At 33.1% G+C, this 17,714-nt stretch overlaps 2 protein-coding genes across 4 annotated transcripts; both read right to left on the bottom strand.

Annotated features, from left to right (window-relative positions):
* Positions 1-5,787: 5,787 nt before the first annotated feature.
* LOC120075285 (LURP-one-like protein (DUF567)) lies at positions 5,788-8,311 on the bottom strand. The gene is made up of 3 exons (XM_039028510.2): positions 7,760-8,311; positions 6,791-7,000; positions 5,788-6,033 (listed from the first exon to the last, which is right to left on the bottom strand). Exons 1-3 carry the CDS (start codon positions 7,973-7,975, stop codon positions 5,902-5,904), a joined length of 558 nt encoding a protein of 185 aa, XP_038884438.1. The 5' UTR covers positions 7,976-8,311; the 3' UTR covers positions 5,788-5,901.
* A 1,340-nt stretch (positions 8,312-9,651) lies between these two features.
* On the bottom strand, positions 9,652-15,846 carry RDM4 (RNA-directed DNA methylation 4). 3 transcript variants are annotated; one of them, XM_039029633.2, is made up of 12 exons: positions 15,531-15,846; positions 15,413-15,458; positions 12,787-13,186; positions 12,352-12,432; positions 11,795-11,883; positions 11,647-11,721; positions 11,514-11,558; positions 11,189-11,343; positions 10,978-11,099; positions 10,413-10,500; positions 10,258-10,328; positions 9,652-10,179 (listed from the first exon to the last, which is right to left on the bottom strand). In XM_039029633.2, exons 3-12 carry the CDS (start codon positions 12,893-12,895, stop codon positions 9,905-9,907), a joined length of 1,110 nt encoding a protein of 369 aa, XP_038885561.1. In that variant the 5' UTR covers positions 12,896-13,186; positions 15,413-15,458; positions 15,531-15,846; the 3' UTR covers positions 9,652-9,904. The 3 variants fall into 3 exon arrangements, with proteins under 3 accessions (XP_038885561.1, XP_090169508.1, XP_038885562.1); XM_090313382.1 differs by having other exon boundaries at positions 15,413-15,798; XM_039029634.2 differs by lacking the exons at positions 15,413-15,458; positions 15,531-15,846 and adding an exon at positions 15,250-15,314.
* Positions 15,847-17,714: the final 1,868 nt, after the last annotated feature.

Consider the following 17,714-nt stretch of genomic DNA (forward strand, 5'->3'; position numbering starts at 1 on the left):
CTTAGCACCTGTTAAACCTGATTAGTAATTTATAATTCTCTAGAACTCAACACATAATTCTAGTAACCACTTTAAACATATAGTTTATTGCTAATCAGAAAATCAACATAAACATACATAACAAATTTAGAAGCCAACTTATATACAACACAAACTTCACTCTATTCTCCCCCAAACATTGATATAAAACTTAAACAGAACGTTATGAGCCACCTAAACTGCAATCTTTCTGAGGGTGTAAGGAGTGATTGATTGGCAGAACCACTAGGCCTCAGGACGTCGACCACTACCTGGGGAGGAAAATATTTTTAGTGAGCTGGAAAGCCTAGTGAGTGACTATCTTAAGTAAAACATATTTTAAATTATAATTAACATAAACATGCTTATCAAAGGAAACATTTATAAAATCATAATCAAGGTTTTGAAATGGAACTTAAATCATAAGAATACATCATATAAAAACCCTAAAATAAATTTTTAGCATCTTTCTGAAAATTCCACTACTCTACTTCCTAAACATGTCGGAGAGCCCTTTTGCTCAATCCCTAATAACCTTAGTTGAGAGAGCCATTTTGCTCGATCTCAACATCAATAACATAGTCATACGTGCACGTAGAGCTGGGTTGGGTCCTGACCATTTACTAATACCTTCAGTGTCAAGGATCCCTAACATCATTGTAATCTAAATACCTTACTATACCTCCGGTACCAACATTAGAGTAGGGTTTGTACAAGGCACAAACATTTAAACATTTAAGAACATATACAGAATATGTATATTTGAAATAATAATACCTCATGATGTCAAATCAACACATAGTGCCTTATAAAACATGGAATATGCTTGATTAATTTCATCATGCAATAAAACATGGCATGGTCTTACTGAAAATCACATGCTAAACTCTTAAATAACTTCATTTAAAAAAAAAATGGATCATGCGATAACATTCATTTTAAGGCATGCATTGGAGAAATCATGATATAATGTTAGGAATCATTCATAAAACTTGCGTTAGAAAATATTTATTAAAACTTGTCACTCACTATCTTAAGCTACTTATACAAGGGGTTGTACGCCTCTCCTATATGCGTTTGCCCTGAAAAGGAAAGGTCCCTTGGTCAGTATACTTAGCTCCCTTTTGTGCTTAATGCATAGCTTAACTTTATCGCATACTAATGTTTATCACATCATAGCTAAGTTCGATGCATCAAAAACCATCCTTAACGCATCGACTATTCCTTGGCCATCTTACCTTATAACTTAAATAACAATTGGGAATCCCTTCTCAAGATGTTCGGATAAGCATTGAAACACTTCTCAGCCTATGTAACATACATCCATTATGTGATGTACTCAGATTTCCTTCGTTATGGTTTTGCTATGTTGAATGCGTTAACGCATAACCTTATTGAGTCAGCTACTTGCTTATTCTTCGTATGTAGTTGTCTGCTTATTCATCCACACATCATCTCAAAATCAAAATTCCAGATTTCGTAACTTTAATTCCAACATTCGTTTAACTAACTTCCTTCAAAGAAATGCTCATAAGCATTTACACTTTTGTTTACCTTTGAATTTGAGCATCATTTATTTCAAAACCAATCAAAAAATCCTCAAATTTTCCTTTGGCTAGACAAAAATTATTCAACTTTCAAATTCTTCAGATGGCAACAACTCTCCCTTATTTAGGTGTTAAGAAAAATTTGGCGAAACAATCTCCTTCTTGGTTAAGCCTATTTATACTTGGGCTTGCATGAAGAGTTAGCTTAATTAATTGCCACCTGTCAAGCTTATCCCTTTATTGACGTCTTCAAGGCTACCACCTGACTTACTCATTCGTTAATTAAGTTGAATTCCTCAGGTTAAACTTGATCACATAGCCTTGCATCCATCCAAGACTTCTCCCTTCAATGCATGATTGTCTGTCGCATCACTTGTCAGCTAAACCCTCATCAATGGCATACAAAGTTGGTCATATAAATCCTTCATACCATTTTTTATACTTAGCCATAACGTCCCCCTTCTTGGACCTCTGGTCGCATCATTCAACTAGCTTGGTTGCATGATGCCTCATAGTTCCAACGCATGGAACCCTCTCCTCTCTAGGTGTTAACTTGTTCCCACTTCACCTGAGAACCCAACATTCCATACTTAACATATTTTCTTGCCCTTTTCCGACTTACCATTAATAGGTTTCTCCAACTCTCTACGCGTCAACCATATAACAACCTGAATGCATATAGTCATAACACTTACGCGTCAACCATTTCAGGCACATCATTCATTATACATACTTAACTATCTTTTTCCATTGACATTAATACACAACTTAACTCATAATTGAGAAGACTTAAACTTAATTAACTAGTAAAGCAAGTTCAGGGGTTTACAGCGTAGCTACGCTACCTTGGAGCATAGCAACGCTTCGGATTGATGGGTGCGTTCATCTTATTACGCAGCATAGCAACGCTGTTATACAACGTAATTATGTTGTGGGCACTGTGTTTAAAAATAGGTCTGCTACCGCTGAAAGAGGGAAAGAAAAAGAACGTCACAATTGTGTGAGATTTTGACCTAATTGAGAAAGAGCCATCTAGAGGATCAAGTGATCTGGAACTCAACAATGAAAGTTCGAGAGATCAAGATCGTGTCACAATGACAGTGAAAGGAGATTATATCATCTATTTCTCTAACTTTCATATTCTCCATGATGATTTTCTGTTTTAAATCTTTTCTTTCAAGAAACATGAATAGTTAAAACCTCTCAATTCTAGGGTGTTATGATTGTTATAAATTTTCTTGATTAGACTATTAATGTTTGAATCAGTTGTATGGTGATTAAATTTTAATTCCTCCATGTGAAACAATTTGTTTGATTGACCCTTAAATGAATGTATGTTAGGTTAAATTTTCTGCTTAGGAAAGAGAAGTTTGGTTGGAACTGAGTAGTTAATATATTATTCAATAATGCATGAGAATGATTAGAGAATAATAGAGGCTGAAAATGGAGGAACATAATGTAGCATGATTTAACAATGAGGAAGAGAATCAATTTGGTATGCTAAAACGAGTTGAGCTTGAAAAATGATATCCCGATTATAGACTTCTAGGCTCATTTGATCTAAATAATTGATTCATTCGTTTAATAGTTGATAAGAATTTCATAGTAGAACAACACCATAGATCCATTATCTCATTGAATTGTTGGTTTTGCTTTCTGATTTAATTAAATTACAACAAGGAACCTTAATTATTGATTGTCCAAATAAAATTAGCTCGTGAATAATAATAGCTACCCAAAAATTCTTTAGATTCAATCCCTGAGGAAGATACTCATTTGGGATTTATTACTACGATATGTACGCTTACGTGCCTGTCAGCAACCTCGATGCTAAATCGGGTATGCCGGTTGCTCCTCCAAGGCTACCACAACTTCCAAGCTCAAGCATGCACTCGCCAAAGAAAGGAATGGAATCCTTGGAAATTATGCTTAGACCACAAAGAGAAACAGAAAAGAGAGGGAATCGATTTTCTCATATTTTTTCCAATAATTGAGAGCCTTTTGAAAGAAAGATAAGATCCATTTAAAAAAAAAAAAATCGTTTTGAAATTAATTGTAAAACTATTTTAGAATTAATTAATATAATTCTTGAAATTAATCAAAAACAATTAATCCTTAGAATTTATTTTAAACATTAATAAAACATTTTTTTCGTTTTCTTCTTTTTTGTTATGTCAGTCACTCCCAACAGGTTTTGGTTGTGTGAGATGCAATGTTCCCTTCAATAACATGAGAGTTACGTCACTTAAATAAGTATAGAAATCAAGGTTCTCCCCATCAAATCTTCTCAAATAAAGGGATTTTTTGGGTGATATTTTTTCACACTAATCTTGGTAGAAACCCTAGGCCTTGAAGACCGTAAAAAGTGACTTACGACACATTTGGATTGACTTGAGAAAAAAGTGTTTTTCAAAAAAAATCAATTTTTATTTAAATAATTTTAATAAAAAAAATGATAAAAATATACTTGAAAAGCTATTTTGAGTGGTTGCCGATGATGATCCTGTAGTCATTTGACCGACTATTAAAAGGAAAAGCTTGCATATGGATGGGTCTTGTCGGTTCCATCTCTCTCCAAACCTAACGTGGTAATTTCCCATCATAGGGCTTTCTATCTATAGATTGAGCCATTACCAAGGAGCTGATTCGTTCAAAACTCAGTTGATTGCTTCTATAAATAAGGTGGAGCGTCCTTGGCTCAGCATTCAAACACTCCATTTTTTTCTAACATGATTTATTTTTTAAATTAAACTTGGAAATGTATTTCAAACACACCCTTAAGCTCTTGAAAAATAGAGATAAGCGTTAGAAAGAGAAAACATAGAAGTTTTTCAAGAGTTCTGAGTTACTATTTTCTTTTATTTCTTCTTAGTTCTTACATAAGCCCCTACCTCAAAAGCACCTTAGCTTGCTATTCTCTTTGTACCCTTCATCCAGAGAAAGACAGGTTTTTTGAACCCCAAATATAGTTCTTAGAATTTCAAGGGGTGTTTGTACCTCAATTTCAAGTGGGTGGAGTGAGCTATTATAGCCCACTTTCATGTTTAGGGCTCCAATTATAATAGTTGGTGCTTCTAACTATTATAGCCTATAATTAACTACAATATTAGTATTTTTCATCGCTCTCATCCTCTCTTTTCCTCTTTCCTAAAGTGTTTTCTATTTTCTACTCATCCTTTCTTTTTTCTCCTTGATACAGTGTTTACTATTTCCTACTCATGCTCTCTTTTCTCCTTTCTACAATGTTTATTATTTCCTACTCATCCTCTCTTTTCCCTATTTGTTACAGTATTTACTATTTCCTATTTGTCCTCTCCTTTCCTTTTTGCTATAGTGTTTACTATTTCCTACTTATCCTCTCCTTTCCTTTTTGCTACCATGTTTACTATTACTTACCCCAAATCAAAATAGTATACACCCCAAACATAGACTATTATAACCTACAAACTATTATAATAACCATTGACTATGATAACCAACTCTATGCCTCAAACACCTCTTCAATGTTTTTCTTGTCTTTGATTTAATTAAGAGACTTCTATATTGCAACAATTCATTACTTTGTATGCTTCATGATTTTAGTATGTTGATTAATATTAATTGTTTACTTGAATTAGCTCGAGAGTTTAAAATTTAGACTAAAACAATAAATGTATGATTGTTAGTTAAATCCTCCATGAGAGTGGAGATTTTCTAGTAGTTTTTAATTACTTAACTAAAAAGACTCAATTCAGACAGAAACAGTTTACTCGTTAGTGATAGACGAAGAAGATTAAGGATATTTTTAGTAGTTAATAGAAGATTCGTTCATGTCGTGCTTGTTTGTAGAAAACAGACTAGGAGGTTGATTTTACAAACTAAAAAGAGATTTAGCTAAGCTCGAGGGAGTTAATAAAAGTAGTATGTTCTTGACTTTTGTTGATTGAGTTTATTGTCTAATGCACAAAATTGTTTCCTAAGACATCTCTAATTGTTGTCTTCATTTAGTTAGAAGTGTGAGTAGTTAAATTAAAACAAATATATTTGCTAGATTCTCTCGATAAAATGAAGTATCAGTCTAAAAACTCAATCATGAAGACGATACTCAAATTCAATTCACTATATTAAAATTTGACACCGTAAGATAAAAATCACACAACAAAATGCTAATAGAGATCACATTTTTTTTTATTGAAAGCCATTCTTTATCAACTATCAACTACCAAAAGAAAAGTGTAGATGGTGATTCTAATTACCATTTCTTCTTGCATTCATTCTCCCTTTTCGTTATTTTGTTCGATCAGATCCATCAAACAAACTGCAGATTAACAATTTTGTAATATTCTGCTCAGTTTTGTTACATTCGTCCATCAAAGAATATTACAACCAAAGCTACAATCAATGCTGGATCAACAGGACTAGGAAAAATGGTTAGTCGAAATCTTCCCCTTCTAACCCAAATTTGATGAAGCTTATGCATCAGGCTTGTCTGCATCAAAAAAGCAATAATCGTCACAATTCTTTACTTACCAATGCAAATAGCTCTTTGTAGTTTATGCACAAGAAATGATATTGACTATAATATAAGAAGACAATCTCTTTATTTATAAAGAATTGGAAAGCAAACTAATCCTAATCCTAATTAATCAAAGAAACTAACCATAATTGTAATCAGTCATGGAAACTAATCCCAATCCTAATCAATTAAGGGTTTGACCATAATACCCTAATTTACTCTTATCCTACTATATCAAATGTGATGTCTTTTCAAACATTCAATTTGTTTCAGAAAATTTGTTTCCCCTTTTGCCAATGAACAATAGCTTCCGTTATGTGCTAAATGATGCTTTGTACAAATGAAAATGCAAAGACTCTAACATAGACTTAGTGGAAGGATATTGATGGTTTGTATACAGATTTCCTCATACATAAGGCTTTCATTTTGCATAAGTTGCACATTATTTTTGGTCTCCTTGTTGAATTGCTCGAGCTAATTTGATGGGCATGGTGAATAAGTAAGCACTAAGTTGAATATCAAATCAAAATTAAAGTGATCCATCAGTTATAAGCTAGCCCCTCTCCTCTGCACAATTATAGCTCTTTGGTTGTTAAAAGTAACTAGACTATAGCAGGCATTAGAGTTTGTATTGTCATGTTTATATTTCCACTCAACAAACAGCATGCTTAAGAGTTGAAATGAAGAGCCTCATGAAAACATTCATCCATATGTTATTGTTATACTGTACCTGGGCCACTATAGTATTGCCTTTATATATAGTACAGGATCTCTGGAAAGGCCAGCCTTTCATCTCCAAGCTCGCATTTGAGTCGTCTAAACTTTCACCGACAAGGAAGACTTTGAACTCGGTTCTTTTAAGTTTGTTAAGCGTTCTTTGCACTTTGAAGAGCAAATCCTCCTCACCAACATCCCCTTTGAATCCTTGCCAAGATTCTTTCTAAGACCAATACAAATTTGTTCACATTATTTCAGAAAAACAGCAAAAAGGAAGTCTAACACAAGAATCACTTGAGATTTCTGAGAAGTACATCTCATAATTTACAAGCTACCCTGCTTCTAAACAATTCTATCCGAAAACTAATTTGCAACTATTGCAGGAGTAACATTTACACATTTGTTTGTTCTAGAGAGCCAGTTTATTCGTAATGCTACTGACCAAATGCAACGTAATCACCTTGAGTCGTGCTCTGAATAACCAAGCATAGGGTCTCGCTAGCCAATCAGGCCACTGTATCTGTACTATCCTAGTTTCCTCTCTAATAATAAAACTACCCTCTCCCTCAACCTATGACGCACGGTTAGTGATCCACGTAAATCTTTATACTGTCCTTTAATGTTCACGCTTTTTGCTCGTCGATTTCGTTTCTGTCATAACGCTTAACAAGTCCCAACAGTAACAATTCTAAAATCACAAACTAGAAAGCACACAAGGGACAAAAGCTGCTGTGAAAGAAGTCAATAAACAAAATGAATGCCCTAAAACTAAAACGAATAGGAAACACCATAATTATTAGGTTATACGAACTGGAAATCCTCAATTACTTCATATGATCAAAGCAAAATTACTGGAATAACACTCAGGTTTAAGAAATGGAGGCGACAACTTGTTCCTCACATGATTTAGGAACTTGTAAGCAGAATACTAAACAAAGCTATAGCACAGGAAGTGGAAATTGAAACAAACATAGATACTCACGTTAACGCGAAAAATGGAAATGAGAGGATCGGCGGCGGCGGCGTCAAGCAGTACAATCTTGTCAACAGACGATGATTTCAAAGAAGGACGATTGATTCTGTAGATGATATCACCGGAGGAATTAGTCAGGTAATCGGGATGTTCTTTGGATAGGAAAAGATCAACGGCGATCGGGAGAGCTGCAGAGCAAATGGCGGGATCGGAAGAATTAGCCATAAACAATCAGGTTTGCAACACAATGATCTAACTTACATCACGGAAATAAAGAACCAAAAAATTAATTACAATTTTAGTCCAAAACTTAGAATTTAACGTTTTTAAAAGTTAGAATTTTGTCAATAAATAAATAAATAAAAGTTAGCATTTATGGTAATTGTTTTAAATGGTACACCAACTCAAAATATTTTGAATTATAACAAAATATCATTGTCTATTCCTTATAGATCGCGATACACTTCTATCACTAAGCGATAGACTATGATATAATTCTCTCACTCCGTAATAGTGATATTTTGCTATATTTGTAAATAAATTACTCATTTTTCTTTATTTTTTAGAACCACCTTAGAATTTAATTCATAAAACCTTATAAATAGTCATTATAGGTTGATAAAATTTTCGTAAATAATCCTTATCGTAAGGACCTTTAATGAAAGTTTTATTAAATCGTAGAAACTAAATCCTAATTATAAATCATACAGATTAAATTTTACGAAAAAAATGGAAGGTAAAGATTATTAAATTTTGAAATATAGTTCAATTTTTTATTATATTACAAAATTGGTCCTTGTGGTTTGAGGAAATTTTTTTTTTTTAAAGTTAAAATATCATCCTTTAGTTTATAATAAGCATTTAATCCATGTGGTTTGATAAAATTCCATAGTCTTTACGAAATAGACTATCTATAATTTATGTTTTATCAAACTATAAAATCGTTGATGAAATTTGATCAAATTATAGATACTAAGTTCCATTTGATAAGCATTTCGTTTTTTGTTTTTGGTTTTAAAAATTAAGCCTATTTTCTCTTTTTTTTTTAATTTTTAACCATGATTTTTTTTTAAAGCTATTTTTTTAGTTTTTAATTTTTTATTTGGTTTTTTTATCAAACAAGAAGTAAATTTTAACTTTATCAAATTTATAATTGGATTAAACTTGTTCGGAACTTTTTCATTTCTTAAGCAATAAGCATGGTTTAGAGAAGGAAAATACAGAATACTGTCTTGTTGAATTATGTAAAGCTAAAAAAATCAACTGATTCGGGTATTTCAATTAAAAGTCGAAAGTTGGAATAAATAATTGTGAATTGTTTGATAAGATTATACTTTTTATTTTTTATATTTGTATTTGGCACCTTATAGAAAAGGAGAAATTGAAATGTTTGGAACTCGAACATCCAATGCAATGATGCATTATCCTGTAAAGCTTAAGATTCTCAAATGGCCATAGATCAAACATTTAATATGGCATTAAAGCCGCTAGATCCCTTTCAAACTTTGTTTTAGAACATATTCTTTATTAAGTTAAATTTAAAAATGTTCTTTGATATAAAATCGAATATTATTATTTTTTACTTCAAACTTTAAAAAGTGAGATTGGAATAACTGAGAAGGATAACATATTTTTAAACTTTTGAAAATACTTCTACAAAATTTCCAAATATTTAGTCATATATTCCATAACATTTTTAAACTTAAAAACATTCAAAACTCAAAACTGCTTTCAAAATAAGTCCTTAAACTTAAAAACATTCAGAGAAATAAATAGATAAATCATTCCAAACTCAACTTTACCATTACATTTGAAATGAATTTTCATCTAACAATATTATTTTATATCAGAAAATAAACGGCAAACGACTTAATTACAAAGAAACCTAGTTGATAAACCTGTTAACTAAAATGTGACATTAGGTCATTCCATTTCATAGAATCTCAAGTAGCAAAAAATGTGGTTCGAACTCTAAATCTCCAATGCTACATCCCTAAGCATTGCAAACCTTCGTTATCAAACAACTTGCTTAAAACCCTAAATCCTAAACTCTAAACCATAATAAAAAAATTAAAAAGAAATACCTAATAGGAAAAGCGAAGGAAAAAACGTCATCACTCCCAAGGATGAAAAACTTGTCCTACTACTGAAAATTCAGCGATAGGACCATCTCCAATCTTCACCTTCATCATGACCACCATTAGTATCATAATCAAAGCTATCGGCATCATCTTCATCAAAATCACCATATATTTCATCCTCATATAATTGAATTTTGTCCTCCTCTGAGAACACATCTTCTAATTCATTACTTTCCGAGGACTGCTTGTCATCGTCATTATCTTCCAATTCATCATTCAAAGATCCACTCTCCAATTCTTCTTCATCGGAAACCTCATCCGGGTAATCAAAGCAAGGATTGTTTTCAGCTGAAAACAAAAAAGACAATAGCAAAAAAGATATCAGATATAATTTAGGTTTGTAAAGTAGAAGGAAAAGGTTTTTACCATTTGAATCATCGCTTTCATAATCTGAGTCATCAGGCCCATCATATAGATCCAAGTCATCAACTTGTATCCTGAAAAAAATATACGAAATTATTATTAAAAAGAAGTACAAACCAAAGCAGAAAGGGAAACCAGAGAAAGAAAGAAAGACGCACAAAGGAAACGGATTAGAGGCATCGTCATCAGCAATCTCCACATTATCCTTCACAGTATAGTAGTCATATACATAATCATCTATGGGCACTATAGAAGTGAAGACATGGACATAACAGTAAGAAATTACATTAACCACAAACAACAGCTCTACAAACATACTAATAATATTATATTGGAAAATTGTTTTAAAAAAGCAAAACTGCAGAAAATATTTTCAAATATAGTAAAATGTCAATCTATCAGTGATAGACACTAATGATAATAGTCTATCAGTGTCTATCACTGATAGCAGTGACATTTTTATATTTATAAATATTTTGGTTCATTATACTATATTTGAAAACAGCCTATATATATAACTAAATTTTGAGTAAGGTAAGGAAAAAAACTTAGGCAAAGCAAGAACTGGAGATGATAGCTGGAAAAACATATAAAGGATGGATGATAATTATCCTCCTCATCCAACTTTGTATTGTTGAATTGCATAAGACCCTAGTTGCATTATTTATCACTGAAGTTGTAAGCTAAATAATTTAAGTGACTGCTAGAATAATTGGAATTTACAATCTTGTTTCATCATGTTTGCATCTATATCTGATTCAATCTCCGCAGCAGCACTTGGAATAAACTCCCTTAGTAAAGGCAGGTAACTTGATAACATACTCTGATCGTCCAGAGACATTTGTCTGCACTAACAACAAAAGCAAATTTGCCCGCATAAATGAGAATTTTGTAAAATATCGAAACCGAATAATATCAATATAATAAAACTCACTCCTCCTGTTTTGGTGCTTCAATTGATATTTCATTTGCATCAAGACGAACAATATCATAGATATGATATATATCATGTAACTGGTCATCTTTTGAATCTTTAACTCCTTTCCTACTTCTCCATATCTGCTCAAATCTAGCATTTTTTGCCAGAACCTGATAAAAAGAGAAAGCAGTAGCACAAAGAAACCATGTTACCAAAATAAATTAACAGTTCAACATATGAAAACAAGTTCATAATCTAATCTGACCAGAATTCTTCTGGTAAAACAATGTTTGTATTCAATTTTTTAAAACCATTAAAGGAATGTCATCATATACCAAACCTCTTGTTCTTGTCTAGCTTTAACCAACAACTGATCTTGTCTTGACTGCATAACACTAGATAAGGTGAGCAAATTACCAAATAATTACCGCACAAACTAAGGACCAAACAAACAAATAGATAGGAAAGCATACAATCTCTTTCTTAAATTTTCTTCTGCGCTCCTCATTCTTTAGGTTATTTTCAATGGTGGAAGCAGCATCAGGTGCCTAAAGGGAAAACGGTTACTGATGTAGAGGCTAGTTAAAATCTTGAAGATTAATAACTGACCACAGTACTGACCCCAAAGGACTGAACAATGTCAACAGTGGCCTCAGAGCTTCTTAATGTCTCCACATGCTGTACAAATATCTTCTTAGTCTTTAGTTCCTCTAATGCAAGAGAAAGATATCTAATTAGAGACAGGAAGTTAAATAGATTCATATTTAAATCATACTTCAGTGACCATGTAACTGTGAGATCCAGTAGAATCATTATCGAGGTTGATACCCCAACCAAATAGAGACATTAAATCAATTGGAAAGAACCGAAAGCAAATAAATCCACATCTCCCCTCCCTCACAGAAAAAGAAGAAACAATAACAACAACAATAAAATTCGTCCCATTACTTTTCTTATAAAGGTTGACACGACTTTTCTACAAAGAATCCATGTAATGACGAATTTAAATCCCCCCACCCCCTCAAGTACTAAGTATAATCTGCATCCGTTATTGAATATTCATGAAAAAGCATACATAGTTGTTAATTGCCATTTCCACTTCTCATCTATGCAGATTACCGAGTGCTTGGTGTAAAGAAATGAAAAGAATGTAAGTACAAGTTTAGAAATTATCAGACCTTTGTGGAAAGTTTCTGAAATTGATAAATTCTCAAAATCCAAGAGCGGTCGCTTCGATGGCCTCTCATTGATTTCCAGCCCTAAGGCATACAATTTTCTTTTAATATGAGGAGAAAATAATATTAACATCGAAATAAAATAAAATAATTAAATCAACACAATCGGATAATTACAAAAGAAATTGGCCATAACTATGTGCCCACCACAAAGCTATACTATACGCTGAAAATTATCACAAAGGTCGACGGGGACATGGAAAATTCAGACTTCATTTGATGGTTCATAAATAATTACATCGAAAGAGACGGCTCATAAGAAAACAATAGAAGAATGTGATCTCCAAGAGTTAGCTGAACTATGCAAGTTATTAAACTTAAATTAGCAAAAGAAATGCTTTGAGGAAGGGAATGAAATAGTGTCTGAACAGAACTCACATAATGCATCAAGTCGAGATTGGGAAGCTTTGCGCTTAACCCTAACTAAAACCGGCTTTTCATCCACAAGTTTGGGAACAGAAGAAGAGCTCTCACCGATGCTGGCCATATGACAGGAAATAGTTTTATGTTCTATTCCTTAAAAGCATGAGGAATATTTTTGACAAGGCTCCTTAAGACTGAATAGGTCAGATTGGACAATGGTACTTTTGGACTTCAACAGGTCTATGAAGTATTAATGCTCGGTGTACAGTTTTTCAGCAAATGAAATAGCAGTCTCCCTAGACTTGGAAGTATGCTTTGTTTCACCACTGCCTTTTCCAGTCCCTGATCTTTCAGACTGAACCCTCACTAAGGCATCAATTAATGTGGCTAGAGCAAGCAATAATGAAGAGAGAACCTGCATTCAAAGACAGAAGACAGCAACAAACAGCATGAGTAGTACAATACATATTTATAATCTTCATGACAACATTTTAGATTTTTGTCAAATATACGAGATCTTTTTTTCTCTCTTTTCTCTCTTTTCCCTTTTAACAAAACTGAAGACTTCCATTTGGAGATATAAAAGTGCAAACAGTGGCATCAAAACAAATGCAACCAACGATAATTTTTTATCGTCTTGTGTCCAACCTATAGAACGGATATGTTCAAGTAAGATCGTAACAATAAAAGTATAATCTAAAGGCATAGTTCAACCTAAAAAGAAAAATTAACAGGAAGGTATACATTAGGGGAGATACTGTTCCAATGATGTTAAAGTAGGAGATAAACGATTTCAAGCAAAAAGGTAGCAATGAAAGATAGCCAAACACCACACACTCCACCAGCTATTTTCAAAGAGCTTGGGAAACCCTCCTATCCAACCTTGGCCAAACTATTCACCAAAAGACAACACCCAAATCCCAAAATCATACTCCCCTGTATGTACAAAATAAACATCATGCTCCCACCTCCAATACCAATGTCAAACTTCTTTCCCTTTCTGCCCCTCCTACCATAGGTATGGGTAATTTGGGACTTTAGAAGATACTATCACAAGAAATTCATTTTTTATAAGAAACATTAACTTTTATTATCAAAGAGAGAGATAATAATGAGGGGGAGACAAGGTGTCCCCACATAACAACTTACAAAAGAAGAAAACAACTAGTATAAATTTGAGTTAGGCTATAATTACAAAAGAATTTAGAAGTAGAGGACCAAGTAGAAACAAAAAAAGTAACCGAACTCTAGAAAAACACCACGACTAGTTTCTTGATTACGAAAAATTCTAGAGTTTCTTTCAAACGACAGACTCCAAAGGAGGGCAAAGATCCCATTGGACCAAAGGATCTACGCATGAGCATTTAACTGAGGACCTTCCACTAACTATAGAAGAGCTTCCGAAGTTTTCTTGGGCCAACACTACTGCATTATGAACAAACTATACAGTCTCCCCCAACAATCAGCAACAAAGGGACAAAAGAAAAAAAAATATGCATCAAAGACTCTTCACTGTTTTTACAAGGAACACACCAATTAAAGAGAGCACAATTTCAAAGGATCCTCTATATTCTACAGCAGGTGTTATCCTTTCAAAAGAGAAGAACCACAAGAAAACCTTCACTTTCTTAAGACAAAAGGCCTTCCAAATAATATCAAATTTTTGCCTTTCCAAATATATTTGTTTCACAATAAGCTTGGGAGACTTAACCGAAAAGGAGCCATCATTTTTCAGCAACTACACGAACACGTCATCCTTGTTATTTGGTCTAAAAAGTTGAAGTTTGTTCAAAAGAGCAACCCAATCATCAAACTCAGCATTAGTGAAATTTCTTTTTAATCTTAAATCCCTCACATAAAGAGAATCAAACCAGCACTAACAACCCAACGAAACCTTGGCAATCACAAGTCTGAAAAGCTTAGGAAATTCCAAACAAAGAGATGAGTCAACCAACCATTTGCCCTTCCAAAATCAGGTTTTATCTCTGCCACCCACTCTAACTCTGTACCATTCCTCTGAAATGAAGATGCAATTGCCACTTACACAAAAATTCTAAAAGGATACATTTAACATGACAAGGAATTCGATGAAAGTGTTTCTTAACAAATTATAAATATTATCTCAAGAAATTCGACATTCCTGCTCACAGCTCGATTTCGCCTTCCCCTATGGTTTCTTTTCCATCAAATCACCCCCGCACACTCATGATAGAGTCTAATAACACATTAAAGGAAATTGCAAATGCATGCAACCGACCAAATCAAAATAAAATAAGAAAATGAACATCTCAGCATGCTCAACATTCTCAAGATTTATCCAAATAATATAGTTCAAATAAGCGTACATCACATAACATAAACAAATAAATCATCCAGATTCCAGCATGATTAGCAAACAGCAAACAGACCCAACAAAAAGAATTCTACGTACAAAAATGTTCTAATTCTAAACTGCACTGAAGCTAGTCAATTGCCTACCAAAATCTTACTAAAAACCATATGGGTCTCTTCTGATACGTGTTTGAAGGAGTCTGAAACTATTCCAAATCTACAAATAAAAGTTTCCAAGTGTTGGAGACAATTTTTAAACACCTTATTCGAGTTCGAAAGAAATTTAGAGCACTTATCTACTGAATCTTACCGAAAAGGACTTGGTTCCTTGCTGGAAATTGTTCGAAAGCTTAAACCTGAAGTTTTGAAAACCATTAGGAAATACGTGACGTAAATCAACGGCAGATAGAGAGCGGTCACTGCCGAACCTTGCCGGAATGAGGAAAATTTGCTGCTACAACGCTGAAAAATAGCTACTGCAAGTCGTGGTTAGCGTAACTGGTCGTCACAGGGTATGAACGTCATTGATTCCTAGTCCGATTTGTGTAGGTTTGCTCGCGAATTGCCGGAGAAGGAGGCTTAAGCCGCCGTCGATATCTGCTACACCGCTCACACACATCAAACGTCACAGAGAGCGTCGTCGTGGGTGTTAGGAGGCAAGCGAGTTCGTAAGTCTTGAGTAGAGAGTTTAATTTTAGGGCATTTATGGGATTTTGGGGATTTAATGATGAATGCCTCCATCTTAAAAATTAATGAAAATTTAGCTTAAGCTCATAAACCACTCCACCACCTCATTATCGGGACTCATTGCAAAATGGTTGGCTCTAACATAATTTTTCATTTGACTATTGATTTGAAAAACGTTGGACTAAAAAATACGTGATTCGAATGAATATCGCGTTAGGGTTTTGATTATTTTACGGTAAGAGAGACATTACTAACATAATAGTGCTTTGTGATATCAACAAAAAGTACGTTTTGATTTATTTTTTAAGATTCGGTCAATTAAGCCTCTAGGATTGGATCATCCGTACAAAAACTTCAAACTTTTTGATCTATTTTGGTTGTTGAGAAAATTGACGCGTAGAATTGGACAAATGAGAAAAAAAATAGAGAATTTATAAATTGACGAAATTTTATATATATGTACTAAAAAATAGTGCATCAATTTTTTTTTTACATGCTTGAAAAAGTGATAGTCCTTATGTTTGTTTTAACGTAATCCACCGTACGTTGATCATATATTGTTCGAAATTACACATAATAACTTTGAGTTTTACTGTAATTGATAATTTATTATTGCAACTAAAATAATTTTATAACTCATTAATTACAAGACTTTATAGCACCAATCCTAACATTATGATCACTTGTGAGTAAAATGACATGGTAATGACTCCTAGAGTGAATGTGTGAAAGTAACTATCCATATGAAAAGAATAAGCTAGGGAGAATTTTACTTCCCAAAAGGGCACCTAGTGGCATGAACTACAAAAGACTTTATGATTGAAACTTAGGGTGAAATAGGGACTATCCATGAGGATTTTATCAAACTATACGGATGAAATTCTCACTTTCAAAATTATGGGGACTCAATTCTAACTTTCTCTAAACCATAGGAACCAAATTTATAGTTTGATTAAATAAGGCATTAATTACAAAGTTTTAGGACACAAATTTCAACAATAAACATGTAAAAGTACCAAAATTCTTTCAAAAACTAGCTAAAGAATGAAGGAAAATTAAAACAGAATGAAAGAGCAAAAATAACACATTTTGAGTGCTATCATATAAGCAATTTCTCATATCTGAATTATTCTTATTTAGATTTCAACTGACATAACCCGATCTTTCAATTTCAATATATAAGTGAATAATTTGAATAAAGAATGAAGAAAAATTAAAACAGAGTAAGAGGGAAAATCGAAAGTTTTTCTCTTTATTACCCATTTAGATAGTATATACATTAAAATATTTTTATTTTTCCCTTACAAATTTTAATTGCATTTATTTTTTCCTACATCCTATATTTTTTTTTTTTTTTGGGTAATTGTTTTAAAAAGCAAAATTGTTAAAAATATTTTTAAATATAATAAAATATCACTGTTTATTAGTGATAGACACTAATAGATCGAAAAAACAGTGAAGTTCTGCAGCGAAAGCGGGGATTGATCCCAACTTTTAATTTTACACAAACAGAAATTTACAAAACCAAAATATGCATTATTTCAACTAATTTACAGCATGCTGAGAGAAGGGAAAAGGAGTTAGGGTTTAGAAATCACTTAACCTTGAAGAACTCACAGCCTTCACGAAATCTCATCTCCAATAACGATCAGCCACGAACAATTACAACCACAAATGGTAAAACCAAGGGGCACCACCACAAGAATTACCTATGTATTTTCCATAGGATCTAAGAATCACAGGAGGTGTGGGTTCCGTGATTTTGGAATAGGGAGATAGATTGAGATGAGAAGAGAGTGTCTAGGATTTTCTTGAGATCTCAAGACCAAATAATCTTCTATCAAAAATCTTTTATGAAGAAGATTATCACCAGTCCAATTGTCTCACTCACTATGTGACATTAAGAGAGAATTAAGGGGAGAGAA

The sequence above is a fragment of the Benincasa hispida genome, chromosome 4 (genome assembly GCF_027475165.1).
Source record: "Benincasa hispida cultivar pf3 chromosome 4, pf3_genome.v1.1, whole genome shotgun sequence".
Lineage (NCBI taxonomy): Eukaryota > Viridiplantae > Streptophyta > Magnoliopsida > Cucurbitales > Cucurbitaceae > Benincasa > Benincasa hispida.